Genomic DNA, 19,549 nt, shown 5'->3' with positions numbered 1-19,549 from the left:
AAATTAAAAGGGACCTTTCACAAGACTTTTTAAGATGTAAAAATAAATTTTTGATTTACCCAGAGTACATATGTTAAGTTTTAGCTCAAAATATATAATTTATTATAGCATGTTAAAATTGCCACTTTGTAGGTGTGTGCAAAAATTTGCCATTTTGGGTGGGTGTGTCCTTTAATATGCAAATGAGCTGATCACTGTACTAAATAAAGTGCAATGGTTGCATAGTACAGATTAAGGGGGGGGATTATCCCCTTCTGACATCATATGGGGAGCCAAATTTCAATGACCTATTTTTTTTCACATGCTTGAAGAGAATGGTTTACCAAAACTTATTTAGTGGGTTGTTCTTTTCCCATTTTCTAGGTTGATAGAAGCACTGGGGACCCAATTATAACACTTAAACATAGTAAAAGTCTAATTTTCATATTATGTCTCCTTTAACACACAAATGTTCAGTAACAAATTTTTATACAGTGTGTACATATATTTTCAACACTGGGAGAAAACTATTACTACAATATTGTATACTATCTTATGTAGTTATATAGTATTTAGGGTGTTTAAATCAAGGCCAACGTCTTTTGTCTTTTAATGTTGCTTACAGTATATACCCTAAAGGATGTTATCTATTGTGTCATTGTCTTGCCGTATGTGGCCAGACGTGGATTGTTTACTTCAATCTGCATTCATTTTAAGAGATGTATTCAGTCTGTTATTAAAAATGGAACAGGCATTAAATCTGCTTTTGTACACCTACATTTGAATTGTGTGCATTAGAATAAATGTGTTACATAACAAAACCAAGGCATTTAACAAAAAAATCACAAAGAATGTATCTAAATTGAAAACAATTCACTTTTTCTTTAAAATACAGAAATATCATACTTAAAATATCATACATAAAGAAACAGCTTTTATGTACACTAAAATGCTTTAACTCATAGTTGGGTAAAATATGGACAAACCTAACCGTTGGGTTAGAAAATGTTCATATTTTATCCAACCATGGGTTGAAACAACACAGCATTTAAGATTGTAAAAACATGAATTACATTTCACTCAAATCAAATAATAATTCTAACTTTTCTGCCTTCTAAAAAAAATGGTCTATACATATACAGTACAGTGTATTTACAGGTTTCACCATCTTTCTGCTTTTATCCTTAAAAATCTTTTATCCTGTTTATAAAATCTCTCACAACATCAAATCTACGAGTTTATGCAACCATACTTGTAATTAGTATATTCATTTTACTCTGCAGGGATCTCGTGTTGATGCACCCAAGCTGGATAAATCTCACAATGTAATTAAAATGGAGGCCTGGCTGTGTCCTCTCTGAGTCTTGGGTATTAATCAAGCTATAGATGTCACTAAGCATGTGGCCTTAATAAAGCTCAGCTGTCGGTCTGCGATCGTTCTTTGCTTTAAGTATCTTATCAATCGACCTTCTTCGAGTCTTCTGATCCTTGCTGGATTCCTGACAGAGACCCTCATCACTGGCAGCTTGAAGACTGTCAAACGTGCCCTGCCTCTCATCAGACCTGTGAGAGTGCTCCGCATGACTCCTGTTTCTCCACATCTCCATGCCACGCTCCAGGCAGCCGAAATTGGCATTAGTGGTGCACGCGTACATTCCCGCCGGCACGGCAAGCACCATGGCGAGCACGACGACCACAATGTGAATGAGCTTCTCTCTCTGTTCCATCTCGTTGAAATCGCTGCCTGTAACAAACACGATGCACTGGTCGCTTCGAGGAGCCTGGTTTTTTAAAGTCACACAGATTTCATACTTGGTGGCTGGTAAGAGGTCTGTGACAGAATAGGTGTTGATACCTGGCCCGATGTATATCTGCTCTTTCCTGGGAGCGTCATATCTCCCAAAGTGGACGGTGAACCAGGTTTCAGCTGGATTCTCGGTCACAGCCCACCACTCGATTTTAATTCCATAGACTGTTTGCTTGGCAATACGGATGTCGATATAAATGTTTTCCTCGGCGATGGCAGCAGGGAGGACTGGGGAGTAAGACAGCGAGCCATCCGGAGACTTCGCATCCAGTAGAATGTTAATTGAGGAATTGCCAATGAAATTGTTGGCAATACAGGTATAGGACCCTCGATCAGCCAGTTGAAGAGAGGGAATGACCAACTGAGACATGATAGTGTCTTCATCCACACGGCTCTGAAACTCTGAAGACATAAATTTTAAAGGAAATTAAAGGCGTTATTTTAAAGGAAAATTGTAATTTGCTATATATACAATGTACTCTCAGTAACTGGTACAAAAACTGTCACCGGGATGGTACCCTTTAAAAAGGGTCTAATATGTACAATTTAGGTAGGCCTGCAGATATACACTCACCTAAAGGATTATTAGGAACACCTGTTCAATTTCTCATTAATGCAATTATCTAATCAACCAATCACATGGCAGTTGCTTCAATGCAATAAGGGGCGAGGTCCTGATCAAGACAATCTCCTGAACTCCAAATTGAAGGTCAGAATGGGAAAGAAAAGTGATTTAAGCAATTTTGAGCGTGGCATGGTTGTTGGTGCCAGACGGGCTAGTCTGAGTATTTCACAATCTGCTCAGATACTGGGATTTGCACGCACAACCATTTCTAGGGTTCACAAAGAATGGTGTAAAAAAGGGGAAAACATCCAGTCCTGTGGGTGAAAATGCCTAGTTGATGCTTGAGGCAGACTGATTAAAGCTGATAGAAGAGCAACTTTGACTGAAATAACCACTCGTTACAACCGATGTATGCAGCAAAGCATTTGTGAAGCCACAACACGTACAACTTTGAGGCGGATGGGCTATAACAGCAGAAGACCCCACCGGGTCCCACTCATCTCCACTACAAATAGGAAAAAGAGACTACAATTTGCACGAGCTCACCAAAATTGGACAGTTGAAGACTGAAAAAATGTTGCTGGTCTGATGAGTCTCGATTTCTGTTGTGACATTCAGATGGTAGAGTCAGAATTTGGCGTAAACAGAATGAGAACATGGATCCATCATGCCTTGTTACCACTGTGCAGGCTGGTGGTGTAATGGTGTGGGGGATGTTTTCTTGGCACACATAAGGCCCCTTAGTGCCAATTGGGCATCGTTTAAATGCCATGGCCTACCTGAGCATTGTTTCTGACCATGTCCATCCCTTTATAACCACTATGTACCCTTCCTCTGATGGCTACTTTCAGCAGGATAATGTCACAAAGCTCAAATCATTTCAAATTGGTTTCTTGAACATGACAATGAGTTCTCTGTACTGAAATGGCCCCCACAGTCACCAGATCTTAACCCATTAGAGCATCTTTGGGATGTGGTGGAACGGGAGCTTCTTGCCCTGGATGTGCATCCCACAAATCTCCATCAACTGCAAGATGCTATCCTATCAATATGTACCAACATTTCTAAAGAATGCTTTCAGCACCTTGTTGAATCAGAATTAAGGCAGTTCTGAAGGCAAAAGGGGGTCAAACACAGTATTAGTATGGTGTTCCTAATAATCCTTTAGGCGAGTGTACATTTTTTAACATTATGAGGTACTAAGATGCACCCTTTAGTCACAAAGGTGTAGCCTAATTTTTGAAAAGGTACCACACCATTTATAGTTTTTACCTTTATTTCTAACTGGATTTCTTGTTGTAATGCTATATGTTTGCCTTCTGTTCAAAAATGAAATGATTATAATCTTACTCATTAAGATTAACTGACTTTTGAAAAAGTCATCTTATCTGGACAAAATAGAGATGCAAACAGATCTTATGTAGGTATTAATACTGTAGTAGTTTAATGAGAGTTTAAGAGTCCATCTATCTATTTACTGTAAGTATAAGGCTAAACATACAGTATGTAAATGTTTATGTTTGTAAGCGAATAAATCTTACCACGAAATCCTCTTAGTATTTTCAGACTATACGTCCAGCGAATATCAGGTTCAGGTCTGCCCATCGCTAAGCATGACAGAGTGACGTTCCCACCCAATGGAATAGTTACGTTGGTGGTCTGCGCGCTTACCACCGGTTGCACACATGCCTTTAACTCCACCTCATGAAAAAACTTCCCAGCCCTGAAGTCTGGACCAAAACATGTTAAATACGAGTTCATGAGAATAAATGGCGGACTCATTGATCTGATAAATTCAACGAAGCCTCCGAGGCGACAATCACAAAGCCACGGGTTGTCGTGGAGCGCCAGAACAAAGTTTGGCGCTGCATGTTTTTCTTTTCGGTTGTCTGTTTGGTAGAGAGGCCAGTTCAGGAAGACCTCTTTAGAAATGACTGAAAGATGATTAGAGGACAGATCTAGATAGGTCAGACGGGGTAAAAACTTGAGTGCGTGTTCAGGGAGCGCGTCGATGAGGTTGTGTTTCAGGTCCAGAATCTTGAGGTTGGGGGTTTCTTCAAACGCTGTCCATGGTACTGAACGCAGCTTGTTCCCCTGTAACCTGAGCTCCGTCAGGTTTACCAAACCCTCCAAACCTTTGATGTTTATGATGGCTATGTCGTTAAAATTTAGCCAGAGATTCTTTAACGACCTAACGCGGGAAAACGCAGACTTTGGCAATTCACGAAGATGTGATTTCTCAATGCGGATTTTGGTAAAGTCTTCCGGTAAATCCTCAGGAACCGCCGATAATGCCGTTTCCATACACGTGAGTGACCTAGAAAAAAGTGACGAATACTTTCAATTGTACGTTGATGTCTGTTTTGTATAACTGATTTCTCTAACATGAAAAATATATTATTTATATATATTTTAGTATTTAGTATAGTAGTTAATTGCATTATATTGATTACTTCACTGTTAATGTATACTGTAGTATTCTGTAGTATTACTATACAGTAATACATTTATAAAATGTATTAAATACTGTATTTAATATTTTGAACCCTATCATAGTAAACATTATGTATATCATTATGTATATACACAGTTTAATTCACAATTTAAAAAGTACAAAAGCTGTCACTGGGACAGTAGGCTACCCTTTTTAAAGGTCCTAATATGTACAATTTAGATATACAGACTGAGGTGCCAGTACATACATTTGAGGTAGTAATATGCACCCTTTAGGTACAAAGAAGTATTTTCTAAAGGAGACCATAGTATACATTTGTATACAATAACAAAGTGTATAGTAGGCCTAATTACTATAATGTTCTACAGCATACTACAATTTTCTTCAGTTTACCATAGTAAATACTGTACTATGTAAGTATACTACTTATTATTTCTTTTTATGCATCTGTAGCTTTGCCATTTTTCACCTAATGACACCTAATATTATGTGTTGAAGAAGCTAAAACTAACCTCCCATGACGATCAGTCACACAGGAACATCCCGAAAAACATTCAGAGTTGATATGACTTAATAAAAGAAAGAAAGTAATAAAACCCAGTATATCTGAGACGCCCATAGTCTCTTGTAAAACTCACTCATCTGTACTTTGTCTTCACACTACATGGCTGCAGGAACAGTAAAGCTTATTAACAGTAATCCTTGACGTGAGATACTGATTGGAAACCTATGTGGGTTTGCTGCTCTGCCGTCAAAACATTTTAATCAGTGCACCGATTTCTTGTAACTTCAAAATTACACTGTAAAAACTGTAATTTACCGTAATTTTACAGTTTTATTTTACAGATTTTCCACGTTTTTAAATACAGTTAAAAATGGTAAAATTACAGAAATATACTGCAAATTTACATATCGACTGTAAAATCACTTGAAAACATGTCATTGTGCATAATGTATAATTACAGGAAAAAAATGTATTTTTGTCACAGAACATTTTTTTAAGTTATTGTGCCCATTATTTTACTGTATTTTTCCAGCACCCCAACTGCCAGAATACCGTTTTAAAAAAAACATTTTTACAAAGAAACAACACATGTTTTAAATGTATAAACAAAATTTATTTTGAAGCAAAGATGGGTGACTAAATACTAAACAGTAAGTGACGAACAGTTAAGGTCGCACAAGTTTTACATTATGATAGAAAATAATGTTATATACACAATGTGGACCGCGTTGTTGCATAATAAAGTCCCAGTTTATTTTCATAATTTTGTATTTGCATTATTTTTTACTATTTACAATGTTACGTTGGAAATATCATTGTAAAAATTAATCTGTAACTTCAGATTAAAGCAAAGAAAACAGTGATGCTATTGCAATATCTGTATATTTTTTCATATGCACAAATATACAGTCATTTATATTAACATTTCCCTTCAAATCAGTTCCTTCTAGCAGTATCTGAAGGGAAAACTGTAAAAAAAAATCCGTAGAAATTACATTGTAACTTTAACTGTATATTTAAATTTATGCTATTTACTGGCAAGAGTTTGTTCAAAGTTAAAAAAAATATATTAACAAGTCTTTATCTTTACAGAATAAAACTATACAATAATTGCCCATGCAAAGCATTCTGGGAACCAGAAATCATCATCAACCTTTTTCTGTTTTTGCTTCAGATTTTGTTTCCCAGAATGCTTTGCTTGATGCTGTCATTTTAGTTTTACTCTGTAAAGACAAAGACTTGTAAATGTTTAATGTTCAACTTTGAACAAAATGTTGCCAGCAAATAACATAAATCCAAATCTACGGTAAGTTACCGTAAGTAACACTGTAATTTCTACTGATTTTTTTTACAGTGTGTGTGTGTGTTTCTGGGATTGCTCAGCCACAACCCCACCACCAGCCAAATGGCTTAGTTTGGAAACCAAGTCCAAGAGCACAGCAACAAAGAGCAACATTACTACGACTTCGCACTTTGTTACTTAAGCAACATATCAAAAAGTTGCCCTACACATGGCCAGTCATGTACTGCTGGTACAGATTATGTGCACTCAGGTACTGCGGCTGGGCTTTGATGCTCTGTTGGCTGCGTGGTGGAACTGTGGCTGAGGGATATTGTCAGCAAAAATATTCATTTGGCTGTCCTTCAATTTTAGCTGTGGATTCAGAATCAAGGCTGGACCTGGCAGACAGCAGTCTGTTGGACTCCTCTGTATTGAGTCTGGTGAGGTATTCCACATCCAAGCCTTTGGCCTTTGTGTTGGGGGAAAGCGTCTCAAACGTCACATACGAGTCCTGAATGTCTTTGGACTTTTTCCCCCAAAACTTTTGTATTTTCCTCTTAAGCGCCCCGCAGCACACGATCACAGTCAGTGGCACTGCTATCACGCAGGCCACCGTGATCACTACTACATTAATGAGCTTTTGGGTTCCATTAGCACTCGCTGCCGCATCTGTTGAGAAGATTACACACTGCTCCTTTTTGGGGATCAGGCCCTTGACGCACACACAAGCGATGTATTTGGTTTTTGGAACGAGTCCCTCGATGGTGATCCTGTTATTGCCAGGGCTGACGTTGATTCTGCGCATATCCCTCTCCCCGAATACGGCATAGAGGACGCTAAACGCAGTAGTGTTCTTTGCCGTCGGCGCTCTCCAGTTAAGACACACCGTGTAGTCTGTATCACCGATCACTTTCACAGAGCGGACAACCCTGTCGGGGTCTTGCTGAAGAGAGGATGTGTTTGCAGCAAGATTGCTCAGATTGGTCTCCAGGTACCCATCAGGACTAGCTGTCTGTGTGTTTGTTCGACTGTTAGCAGCATTGTCCCTTTCCATACCTGGATAGGGCCCTGCATAACTGGCAGTTGCACCGGCTGCAGTCTTGGGTGTTTGTGAAACATAAGTGGCGAAAACTTTTTCTTGGTAGGCGGCCTTGACAATGGGGTTTGGCCTCTTGGCTTTAACTTTGGCTTTTGGATCCATGGTCAGATTCTCCGCCTTGGGTGAATCACTTATAATCAAAGAAATGACAGCCTCTGCGCTTCCTGCATAATTTGTAGCTTTGCAGATGTATTTTCCGGTGTCACGGTAGGACACAGCAGGCACGCTTAAAATAGACCAAACTATCCCCTCTTTTGAATTCTCCAGCTGAACTAAAAGTTTTGAAGGAGAAAAGAGAAAAAAGTATTACTAAGGACAGTGCATTAGCTACTTCTTAACCACACAGCTATTTAGAGTAATTCCAAAATATTTTTGCAGTGCTTTTCACAATTTTGCATTACAGTAATTATACATGTTAGTAAGAACAGTAACGGCATAAGGAACCAGACACTATTGAACTGACCCACCTGTGCCGTTCAGTGGTTTCCTATCTGCCCTCCTCCAGGCCAGCTCTGGGATGGGAACCCCAATGGTTCCACATCGCAACAGGACATTGTTGCCTACTGCACTCCTTACCCGGGCTACAGCTGTATGGACTCGCGGCCCCTGACAGCGCCTGAGCTCGGCATCACTAAACAGAACACCCGAGAGGCTTTCAGGATCAGCACACCTGAGCCTTGTGTCAATAAAGGCCACTGACGGACTGGGAGATTTCTGGAACTGAACCAGGTCATATAATCGACAATCACACAACCAAGGGTTGTCATGGAGACCTGGGGGGAAATAAGTGATTAAACCTTTCGAAGTATTTGAGACATTATGGTACCCTGCTTGCACTATAAACATTTTTTTGTTGAATCAACTCAGATTTACCAGTCATGTCAACTTACTATTATTTATCTTGACAAGAGATGAGTTGCTACAACTTATAAGATAAAGTTACTTTATTTTTAAGGCTATAACAACTCATATCTAGTCAAGATACATAATAGTAAGTTGACATTACTTGAAAATTTGAGTTGATTTAACAAAAAAATTCAAATTTTTTTTTTTACAATGTGTGAGACTTCCAGGTTGAAGTCTCATAAGTTAATTCTAAAGTTTGTTTTTAGTCTTTGGCATGGCCTTACTTGGTCAATATTTAAGATTTCAAGTTTATATTTTCACAGAATGCTCTTTACATTATGTAGGATGATTTTATGTAGAAAACAGTACATCATTAAAATAACTTTAGCTGGGTTTTTACAGGCAGATTCACAAATAATTATAATATGAGAGATTATAGAAACATTACAACAAGGACTGCTGCTGTGGATTTAAATTGTTGTCATTTACCGTATATATACCAGATGTCTTACATGTATTTTAAAACCCAATCTTACTTACCAAGAATCATTTTTGAACTTTCAGGTCCCTGGATAGGTTTGACTGTTAACCAAATACTAAGAACCTCCGATGGCACAGTCACCAGATTGTTACTGGATAGATCCAGATAGGTTAAATTTTTCATGTAGAGAGCTGCCTCAGACGGAATGGAGGAGAGCTGGTTATTGTGTATATCTAATAGCCTAAGACTAGGCATGTCCATAAGCGATTCCCATGGAAATGATGTCAGTGAATTTCCATCTAGTCTCAATTCCTCTAAATTGTACAGACCGCGAAAACTGTCCGAGTTGAGAGAGGCTAAAATGTTAAAAGACATCCAGAGGAATTCTAAATTTGATAGGTAACTGAAAGCCTCGCTCGGGATCCTCTTGATGGCAGTCTTTTCGATTCGAAGTTTAGAGGTATCCTGTGGGAAAGTGGCAGGCACAAGGGAAATCTCTGGGTCGTTGCAAATCACACTCCTGCAAAAAACGTATTAGAAATGAGGCATGATAATCACGGATTTAAAAGCATGGGCATTCAACACAAATCTTTAAAACCAGCAGTCTATGAGTGATATTACAAACACAAATTACAAATCACATACAGAAAATGAAAAAGGGACCCAACTTCAAAAAGTGCACAGGGTGCAATAAAAATGTATTTTACATTACTTAATAAACATTTTGATTTTTTTAATAATAAATACATAAATATTTATTTGTGCAGTACATAAACTAAATATGCAAGATTAAATAAAAAAAGGAAACATTGGACAACAAATTAAATAAAGAAGTTCAATGTGTTCATTAGATAAAGTTGAGATAATAATGTTTAACAGTTAAAATTGTATTGTAAACACACTCCTAGCTCTTGATCCATCACTCAGGTTGTGATAAAAACAGCTGCATTGAGAAGGACAGGAGCTCCGAACAAGAGGAACTCCACCTGAAGCCAGTAGTAGACCCAAAAAAAACGTCAAAGACATTTCGCCACTAGCGTCTTTAACTCAACCCGGATTGTACTTTAAATGAAAAACCATCCACTTGGAAATATAACAAAAATCATCAGTAAGTCATCGTCCTTTTGCTTCGCTGCCCCATAGTGATCTGACAGCTGTGAGTCCTGCAGATAAAAAGGATAGACAAGGATTAGCAAAAGGACATGCGTAATTTTCATTTAGATGCGTATGCATCTTGGAATCTGATAGGCTACAAAGAGATGTAGCCCTTAATTATAGGAAAAAACACTTATGAATTGGCCATAATGTTAAATACAAATCCTCTATCAGTCTTTTTAATCCACGCTCTTCTCTAATGTATAATTTATTGCATTGCATCTTATTAAATTTTTCCTGCATCACTTTTAGATATTTGTTGTTTACCAGACAGTTCTGGTTGTACCAGCAAGAACAATATGTTGGTTATAATTTAAATGTTTAATAAAAATATAGCATTTAACTGTATGTAGCAAGTGTTTTAGTGCATTCCTCTGAGCTTTATACACAATAATTCATCAGTGTGAGAGTTGTCCTTCAGACCAAGGATAACCAACTGTGTTTACAGCTAGTGTTTAGTGGCGTATCCAATAGGATTTATTAAACATTTTTCTTCATGTAATCCTTTTTAGGCCTTAGCACACAGACTGTTTAGTTCTTAGTTCTTTCAGAGTCTGTAGTTAGGATAGGGTTTGTAAACAGGTTTATTAATAGAAAACAAAAAAGAAAATATTTTAAAAACAGCATAAGCTTAAACTAATTATTGCTTTGCCATGGTCCCTTCAAACATCCGTGATATATTTAATGTAGAATAACACAGGTAAATTGTCAAATAAGTAGGTCAGTGTATCAGGGTATTTATAACTTATCTATTATTGGCTTTTTTTCTCAAGTATAATTCAATCTAAATACAAAGGAAATTTTTAATCATGAACATAAGATTGTATTGTTGTATTGTATTATGATCTTCAGTGTAGTCACCCTTTGCATATAGTTTGCAGGCATTATATCATGCAACTTCTTGAGGACCACAACCTTGAGTTGTTTTTAAACGGCATTTAGCTTATATTTGCTTCTTCATGATTCAGTCCATGTCATCTATTAAATTTTTTTGTAACACTACTTGAAGGGGTGTTCATAAGACTGACATGACATCTTCATAATCATGACATGGCACGTAAACATGAAGATTTTATGCACGTTTATGACAAGCGTCATTCGTTCAATTATGTCATTTTTAATGCAAAGATGACATTGTTTGAGATGTTTTTGTTATGACAACTTGACATTAACCAATACATCGTAACTTGTCATGACAACTTGACATTACCAAGACAACATAACTGACCAAAATGTCATTAAGTGTTAATACTCTGTCATGTATAGTTTTATAACAGTGTCATTAATATTTTTTTTGACCTCAACTACAGGGGTACAAAAATAATTTGTCATTAAAATGTCATTAAGTGTTAATACTCTGTCAAATAGTTTAATAACAGCGTCATGAATATTCTTCAGTTCATAATGGTTTTTTTTAAGTTTCATCCATGTGTTTAACAAATAAAATCAATCATACAATAATAAATTGATAAAATGATATTGTATTGCATTTGGAGACAGATTCACCTAAAATTAAATAAAAACAGTACAATGGTGGGTTAAGCCATGCAGCGTTGGGTCCATATCACTGGAAAAACAGTAAATAACAATAAATTAATTAATTAAATAAATTAAAACATTTTAGAACCCTCTTTTGTATACCCATTTTGTTAAGGTATTTAAAATTATTTGACATATTAACACTTAATAACATTTCAATGACAGTTTAATGTAATGTTAACCCATAAAGCTAGGTAGTTTCTTAAGTTTAGTAATTGTTCTGCTATGTCATGTTTATAATAGATTTATGACGTTATGATATATTGGTTTATGTCAAGTTGTCATAATAAAGACATTTCAAACAATGTCATCTTTGCATTAAAAAACACTTACAGTAATGACAGTTTCATGCTCATGACACGTGTCGTCATGATTTTGAAGGTGTCATGTCAGTCTTATGAACCCCCTTCAAGTAATATGTTACCATTTTTTCCTAATAAAATGTTAGTTTTCTAATAAAATAAATTAATATGTTCGCAACTTGGCACAAAAGTAATTTTAAACATTTAAGGATAGGCTTCACCATTAATACATTTCAGATAAGTGTTTTAAAACTTTGAATGGCATATGTGTGTATAACAATATTTGACAGAGACTGAGAACATGCTACACTACATTTAACTTTTTTTTTATCAATAACCCAAATGTTTTAAAATCAAAGAATAAATATGACTCTGTTTTTAAAATATGTGACTACAGTATCAACTGCTGCGTAATGTACTGTTTTAACCGTGTTACAATTTTTTGGTACAGACCATATTAGGCTACTACTTAATAGCTGCAGAACTTCAATGTCTTGTCTGCATTGACATAAGTTGTAATATAATTGTTATGGTAATCATCACTAGCCTATACAAACCATCATGTGTACAATCACTGTTAGTGTGAAGAGAGACAGCACTGCACCTGTTGTGCAGTGAACAGAATAAAAATGGATTGTCACAGATTGGGCTGCTTCCCATTCGACAGACAAAGGCTTGTTGTATAACTGAATGAGCGCTTTACAGTCGCCCTGTGTAAATGCGTATTACGCTAGGAGTTGTTATGTTCATTAAGACATTCCTTTGCGGATTGAGGCAATGGGAGAGGGCTTTGTATAATGACGTCTATGCTTTTTCACGTGAAATGCTCCTTTAAAAGAAGGCTTCGTGGGAGCGCGCCAGCACATCAGGAGCGAGTACTCTGGATTCTGCACAACTTAAATTACATTTAAAATGGTGACGTCGTACCCATTACCGGAAGGATTCTCCGATTTTGACGTGTTCTCCCTTGGATCCTGTCTGCTCGTGGAGGGTAAGAGTCATTGATGTTCAGGTTCAAATGAAGATCGCTTACGAATGTCAATTTCTGGATATGCATTGTTACGAAGGGATGCCCTTTGCGCGCCGTTCATACATTTACACTACTTTGACGCATGCTTACAGTGCACTCAATTAATACATCTGTCATTGATAGCCTGTTCGTGTTCCCTGGGACTCGATCCCAGGACCTTTGCGTTGCTAACGTAACATCGACCAAGTGACCTGACATGAACATCCAGGAACAGTGCGCGCAGTTAAATAACCGCGCAATATGATAAACAACGATGAATTAATTTTTAATCTGAAGTCTGCGACTGCAATAACTGTTGCGTAATTGCTGGCGTTTTAGCAATGCGCGCGCTTGTTCACAATGCTCTGTATCTTTTAAAGGTCTCCTCGGTTTCTTCCTGAATGCTGTCACCGTTGTTGCATTTCTTAAAATAAGAGAATTACGGACCCCAAGTAATTTTCTCGTGTTCAGTCTGGCATTGGCTGATATGGGGATTTCTATGAACGCCACCATTGCAGCATTCTCCAGCTTTCTAAGGTGATTTGATGTTGTGAACTGACGTATAGAGGCTTATGTTATTAAAAAGGGAATAAATTATTTATATAAAGTAAGTTAGAAGTTGGGGTTGCAGGACTTGCTTAGTCTGTAATGAAATGTCTGTCTTAAAGGAAAACACCACCGTTTTTCAATATTTTATGTTCTTACTTCAATTTAGATGAATTAATACATACCTATCTTTTTTCAATAGGTGCACTTTTAATCTTTGTACAGCGCTTTGTGAATGTGTTAGCATTTAGCCTAGCCCCATTCATTCCTATGGTTCCAAACAAAAGTTTTATTTAAAAGTTATATTTTGATATAAATCAATCTAGAAATGTCAATATTTGACCCAACCATAGGTGTAAACAACATAGCATTTCTTCAGAGTGTAAAATGTAGAAAACACTAACTGCTATACTTGTTTGTTTTCTTATTTATATCTGATGTTCTTTAAACTTAGATATTGGCCTTATGGATCAGAGGGATGCCAGACCCATGGCTTCCAGGGCTTTGTGACTGCTCTTGCCAGCATCCACTTCATTGCAGCCATTGCTTGGGATAGATACCACCAGTACTGTACAAGTGAGTTAAAGGACAAGAGAACATGTGTTGAATGAATGAATGAAATGCCTCCCACAACAGGATCAAAACTGTAATGGACGTGAGAATCTTTGTTCTTGTTCAGACCACCCATGTTGCAAAGACCAACCACTACAGTTCCCTACCAACCAACCATCCAACAATTAGTGGATAGTTGCCATTTTAAATTAGTGTATCATAACTGAGCAATCCAATATTAGCAGTTGTTAAACACAAACTTTATAACTGTACATCTTATCATTAGGGACAAAGTTGCAATGGAGCAGTGCTTTCAGTCTGGTCATCTTCATCTGGCTCTTCACTGCTTTCTGGTCTGCTATGCCTCTCATTGGCTGGGGAGAATATGATTATGAGCCCCTGCGAACCTGCTGCACACTGGACTACAGCAAGGGTGACAGGTAAGATCACAGTTGTCAAATTGTGATCCATCATGATGTGTACATACTGTAGCAACATAGCAGCATGTACTGTACAGTGCAGAGCTTGTCTCTATCAGTCATAATCTGACCATTAGGGTCATCATGGGTGGGTGGGTCACATGCTCTTTATTTCTTGTAAATGTGAACCATAAATGATACCCTTAATGGCCAGTAGTGTTATATTGTCTTTCCTTTAACTCAGGAACTACGTATCTTACCTGATCCCCATGTCCATCTTCAACATGGGCATTCAGGTCTTTGTTGTGATGTCTTCCTACCAGTACATTGATAAGAAATTCAAGAAGGCTGGCCAGGCCAAGGTAAAGTAACCTCTGTATTTTATTAGAATTGGACACTTGAGACCACTATGCATGAAGAAATCCCAGAATACATTTCCCATCATGTTGCATAAGACTATTATTCATGGTGACTGGGTAGAGCAGAGAAATATTTTGCCTGAGAGACATCTCTGCACTTGCAAGTGACCTCTTGTCCAGGACTATTACATAACACAAAAAAATAAACACACAATGTGTTACAGGTTCATAGATGACCATTAAAATGATCCGAAAGAGTGCTTACGAATTATTGCTGTAACTGTAAAACAGAGTTTTATTCTTTTATAATTTGAATAGGAAGCCCAAGTGCATTCCAGTCTGTATGCAAAGGAAAGAGTATGTAGGTCATTTCATTCTGTCTTTGTAAAGCTTGTCATGCCTAACTGATCACATCATTTTTACTAGGTTACTACATTCAGTACAAATAATCGTTTGGTGTTTTATGTTTATTCAATTTGCTCAACAGAATAGTTCATACTGATGTGTTGTTGTCTCTCATATCCAAATTAAATCTGCAGTATATTGCTTTCACATATGCAGGCATTAAAGGAAAACACCACAGTTTTTCAATATTTTACTATGTTTTTACCTCAACTTAGATGAATTAATACATACCTATCTTTATCAATGCGTACCCTAAATCTTTATACAGCGTGTTGTGAATGTGTTAGCATTTAGCCTAGCCCCATTCATTCCTTAGGATCCAAACAGGAGTGAATTTAGAAGCCACCAAACACTTCCATGTTTTCCCTATTTAAAGACTGTTACATGAGTAGTTACACGAGTAAGTATGGTGGCACAAAATAAAACGTGGCGATTTTTTAAGCGGATAAAAAATATATTGTATGGTGGAAGAGCACTTAGTTTGCAGTACTTCTATCTCGCCGTGCATTATCATCATCAATCCTTACTACTTTACCTCTCTCTCAAACTTCCGTCAATATTACTGCACTCAAGGTCTAATTGAATCGTGGAAGTGTTTGGTGGCTTGTGGATACATCCCTGTTTGGATCCTAAGGAATGAATGGTGCTAGGCTTTCCTTTAGGACTAACATTGCTTGTATATTATTCTTTAGTTCAACTGCAGCACTCCTTTGAAGACTATGCTGTTTTGCTGGGGTCCCTATGGTGTCCTGGCCTTCTATGCTGCTGTTGCAAATGCTACCGTTGTCTCTCCTAAACTAAGAATGGTAAGGAAATCACTGTTTTAATGCTTATTTAATCAAACATACCAAATATTTGGGTAAATTATATATTTATGCATTTGGCAGATGCTTTCTTCCAAAGTAACTTACGGTGCATTTAAGCTATAGATTTCCAGCAAGCAATTTTGTGTTTAAAAGACATCTAATAGCTGTACAAACACCCAGACATCTAGGCTAAAACAAGTTAAAACAACAAAATGTGGGCTGTAAGTGAATATTTTATAGACGTTTAACCATAGCCAAAAATAAATAAATGAAACCAAACCTTGTAATGACTTTGCTTACATGAAGGAATGTAGCTCGCAAGTTATTTTGACAAAAACATCATGCAAGTTAATCAAATTCAAGTTTATTTTGGCTATATGTGGGTAACTCAAAGCTGAATTGTATATTGGGTCTAACCTAGACCTAGATGGTGATATGATGGCTATTGCTTTTAAATTTGATCAGTATGTGTGATACATGGGTTCAAACCTATGACCTTTGCGTTGCTTAGGAACACTAAGTCAGTGTATGTAATTCCAAGCGGGTTAATTAAGAAATAGTGGAAAATGTATCTCATCTATGCATACTTAACTAAACCAAAAAAAGCTTTTCTTGTACTCTTGTGATAAGTGTGAATCTACACTGTACTGTAACGCTTGTTTGTAATATTGTTTATGATGTTTCTAATTTGAAACAGATATTTTTGATAAAAGCTGCTACATGTCCGCTAAGTGACTAAATAAAAAGTAAACATACTGTAGTAAATGTCTAGTGTTTGTTTGGGAAAAAATACTTTACTAAAAATGTTCACTACATTCTAAAGCAAAGAATCGTATACTGTGTATTCCTTTTATTTTGCATATTAAAATGTATTTAATACCCAACATAAAATTGTGTACTTTTACTTTTCTTGAGTAAAAGTATAAAAGTACTTTTTACTTAAGTAAAAGTAAAAAAAAATACTAGATGTTTAATGCACCGAGCCCCTAAGGTGACATTGGAGTAAAAAAATCTAAAGTTTAGTTTCATATGCTCACGTGAAACTTTCGCGTGCTCACGTGAAACTTTCGCGTGCTCACATGAAACTTTCGCATTCTCACGTGAAACTTTCGCGTGCTCACGTGAAACTTTCGCGTGCCCACATGAAACTTTTGCGTGCTCACGCGAAACCTTCATGTGCAGAAACTTTTATTAAAGTTTAGTTTTGCGTGCGCACATGAAACTTTCGCTTTTAGGTGCGCACAGGATAGTTTCACATGCGCGCGTGAAACTAAACTTTATATACTTTTTTCTCCGTGTCTCATTAAGGGCTCTGTATTACCGATTAAATATAAACCAAAAACATGAAATGTAGTGGAGTAAAAATTATGATAATATGCTTTGGCATGTATGTTTTCCAAAGAAAAACTCTAATAAAATATGAATACTTCAACATTTACTTTTATGTAGAAAGTTAAAATACTTAAGTAGTGTCCGGCACTGACTTTACCAATGTATCCGCATCTGACTTTAACAATGTATGCTTAAAAAAATCTACATTTTGATGTTTTCTTACAGATTGCTCCCATTTTGGCAAAGACATCACCTACGTTTAATGTCTTTGTTTACGCTCTTGGAAATGAGAACTACAGAGGAGGAATCTGGCAGTTACTCACTGGTCAAAAGATTGATACTCCTGCTATTGAGAACAAGACCAAATAAACTAATCACATAAAAAATTCAAGTAATGTCCTGATAGGTTCTTGCAGGTATGACATGTTCATTGGCTGTGTCTGTTTTTTGCTGTATATTTGTGTGACACAGAAATGCTGGGCATTTGTGGTACAGTAATTATACTGGGTCCAATATATTTATGTCCATTATTTAATAAGGGTTAAAGGGATAGTTCACCCAAAAATGAAAACTTGGACCCCAAATGGACCCCATTCACTTCCAAAGTGGGAAAAAAAATACTATGGAAGTAAACCGGGTCCACGAATGGTTTGGTTACAAACATTTCTCAAAATATCTTCCTTTGTGTTCATCAGAACAAAGACATTTATGAGTGAGTAAATGATGACAGAATTTTCATTTTTGGGTGAACTATCCCTTTAAACTACTTTCATATGTATGCTGTATTCTGAAGTCATGATCATATACATCATAACCTATTTTATACTTTTTAAAATGTGACAGCCACAAATAAAGCTAAAATAACTAAACACACACATACAGTAGAAAAGGTGTATGTAGTTTTTTTTAGGCTGAATTAGGTATATATCTGATCCCATTAATATATGGTGCATTTTATAAAAACACATTACTCTGTGCAAAAGATTTGTTTAAGAGAAAAATATGCATGAGACGCACTGCAAATTTCAGCAATCTTGTTTTTCTCCTACTTAATCTCCACATTTCAACACTTGAATCATTTTGATACCCGAGATGTCTGAACAAAAAAGTCATATCAATCATTTATTATGCAGAAACGTATGCATTTACTATAAATGACATAACACAGTCAAAGGCTAAATATAACTGCTAGCCACAGTAGGTTGACCAAATGTTATTACGTGAATGTGTTCATAAAAAAATACACCTTCTATATTACTACTGCAAAAACAAAAGCACATAACAATATGGTCATCCTTGCTTTTATGTGCTCAAGTTATGAGACATCTATATTTGTGATGTACTGTTTATGTCCTAACTCCAAACACTGTAATATTGTGTAAAGGTCTGTTAATTCAACAATTAAGTTGTGTATAAAAGACAATTATATGTACCCAATGTATTTTGTGACGAAGAAATGGAATAGATTTATAATGTTTAAGTACAATCATGTAGCCTGACTTTTCTTCTTAAAGACTGGTTTCAATTTGTTGCCTTGTCTCTAAAGCTCTTATGTATGCTTCAATTATACATGAACAAGTGCACTTTACCTTTTGAATAATGTGCAACATTTTGTGCTCAGTGGATGCCTTGACAGCAGTCAATTTATGTCACATAGTATCTGGACTTGACATTAGGAGAACTGGATTCTACTGTACATTTACAGAAAACATACAAAATATAATAATTGACACTGTTCTTAAGCATTGCATAAAAGCTCAATGCTATGAAAATTGATCTTGACTTAGTTATCTTTGCATATTTGAAAACAATTTTCTTTATTTATTTCCATATATGGGATGTTAGAATAAATCAAATAAAAGATGAGCAGATTGCTTATGAGGTCATATCGAGTCCTACGCACGCACATGGATATCAAACAGCTTTATTGAATTAAAGTAAAAATAATAGAATAATGTCACACATGTGATGGCTTTATGAGATACCAGCTTTTATCCAATCCTGACATGTTGTCTATTTATAACATTTAACACATTGTACAGACAGCAAATGTCTGGGCTTTTGCCCTGCAGTCCAGAGTAATCAGTCACAAGCTTACAACAAGCT

General features: G+C 36.5%; 3 protein-coding genes across 3 annotated transcripts; 1 reads left to right on the top strand and 2 right to left on the bottom strand.

Moving 5' to 3' along the window:
- Nucleotides 1-739: 739 nt before the first annotated feature.
- On the bottom strand, nt 740-5,470 carry lrit2 (leucine-rich repeat, immunoglobulin-like and transmembrane domains 2). Its single transcript, XM_055170875.2, has 3 exons — nt 5,319-5,470; nt 3,893-4,668; nt 740-2,188 (listed from the first exon to the last, which is right to left on the bottom strand). The coding sequence occupies exons 1-3, from the start codon at nt 5,423-5,425 to the stop codon at nt 1,386-1,388; spliced, it is 1,686 nt and encodes a 561-aa protein (XP_055026850.2). The 5' UTR covers nt 5,426-5,470; the 3' UTR covers nt 740-1,385.
- A 906-nt stretch (nt 5,471-6,376) lies between these two features.
- Nucleotides 6,377-10,200, bottom strand: lrit1a (leucine-rich repeat, immunoglobulin-like and transmembrane domains 1a). Its single transcript, XM_073873332.1, has 4 exons — nt 9,918-10,200; nt 9,079-9,536; nt 8,160-8,465; nt 6,377-7,964 (listed from the first exon to the last, which is right to left on the bottom strand). Exons 1-4 carry the CDS (start codon nt 10,043-10,045, stop codon nt 6,928-6,930), a joined length of 1,929 nt encoding a protein of 642 aa, XP_073729433.1. The 5' UTR covers nt 10,046-10,200; the 3' UTR covers nt 6,377-6,927.
- Nucleotides 10,201-12,658: 2,458 nt separating this feature from the next.
- rgra (retinal G protein coupled receptor a) lies at nt 12,659-18,929 on the top strand. Its single transcript, XM_055171172.2, has 7 exons — nt 12,659-13,006; nt 13,405-13,561; nt 14,025-14,146; nt 14,409-14,562; nt 14,786-14,903; nt 15,998-16,111; nt 17,669-18,929. Exons 1-7 carry the CDS (start codon nt 12,928-12,930, stop codon nt 17,810-17,812), a joined length of 888 nt encoding a protein of 295 aa, XP_055027147.1. The 5' UTR covers nt 12,659-12,927; the 3' UTR covers nt 17,813-18,929.
- Nucleotides 18,930-19,549: the final 620 nt, after the last annotated feature.

Source organism: Misgurnus anguillicaudatus, chromosome 11 (genome assembly GCF_027580225.2).
Source record: "Misgurnus anguillicaudatus chromosome 11, ASM2758022v2, whole genome shotgun sequence".
Taxonomy (NCBI): Eukaryota; Metazoa; Chordata; class Actinopteri; order Cypriniformes; family Cobitidae; genus Misgurnus; species Misgurnus anguillicaudatus.
This window is presented reverse-complemented; position numbering and strand designations above follow the sequence as displayed.

Coding starts and splice junctions, on each gene's coding strand:
- lrit1a (XM_073873332.1), bottom strand. CDS start 10,045: ATGTCTTTGACGTTTTTTTTGGGTCTACTACTGGCTTCAGGTGGAGTT. Junction 8,466..9,078: donor AAGTTCAAAAATGATTCTTG/GTAAGTAAGATT, acceptor ATTTCCCCCCAG/GTCTCCATGACAACCCTTGG. Junction 7,965..8,159: donor GAAACCACTGAACGGCACAG/GTGGGTCAGTTC, acceptor CAAAACTTTTAG/TTCAGCTGGAGAATTCAAAA.
- rgra (XM_055171172.2), top strand. CDS start 12,928: ATGGTGACGTCGTACCCATTACCGGAAGGATTCTCCGATTTTGACGTG. Junction 14,904..15,997: donor AGAAGGCTGGCCAGGCCAAG/GTAAAGTAACCT, acceptor ATTATTCTTTAG/TTCAACTGCAGCACTCCTTT. Junction 16,112..17,668: donor TCTCTCCTAAACTAAGAATG/GTAAGGAAATCA, acceptor GTTTTCTTACAG/ATTGCTCCCATTTTGGCAAA.
- lrit2 (XM_055170875.2), bottom strand. CDS start 5,425: ATGGGCGTCTCAGATATACTGGGTTTTATTACTTTCTTTCTTTTATTA. Junction 4,669..5,318: donor GTGACTGATCGTCATGGGAG/GTTAGTTTTAGC, acceptor ACTTTTTTCTAG/GTCACTCACGTGTATGGAAA. Junction 2,189..3,892: donor AATACTAAGAGGATTTCGTG/GTAAGATTTATT, acceptor TTATGTCTTCAG/AGTTTCAGAGCCGTGTGGAT.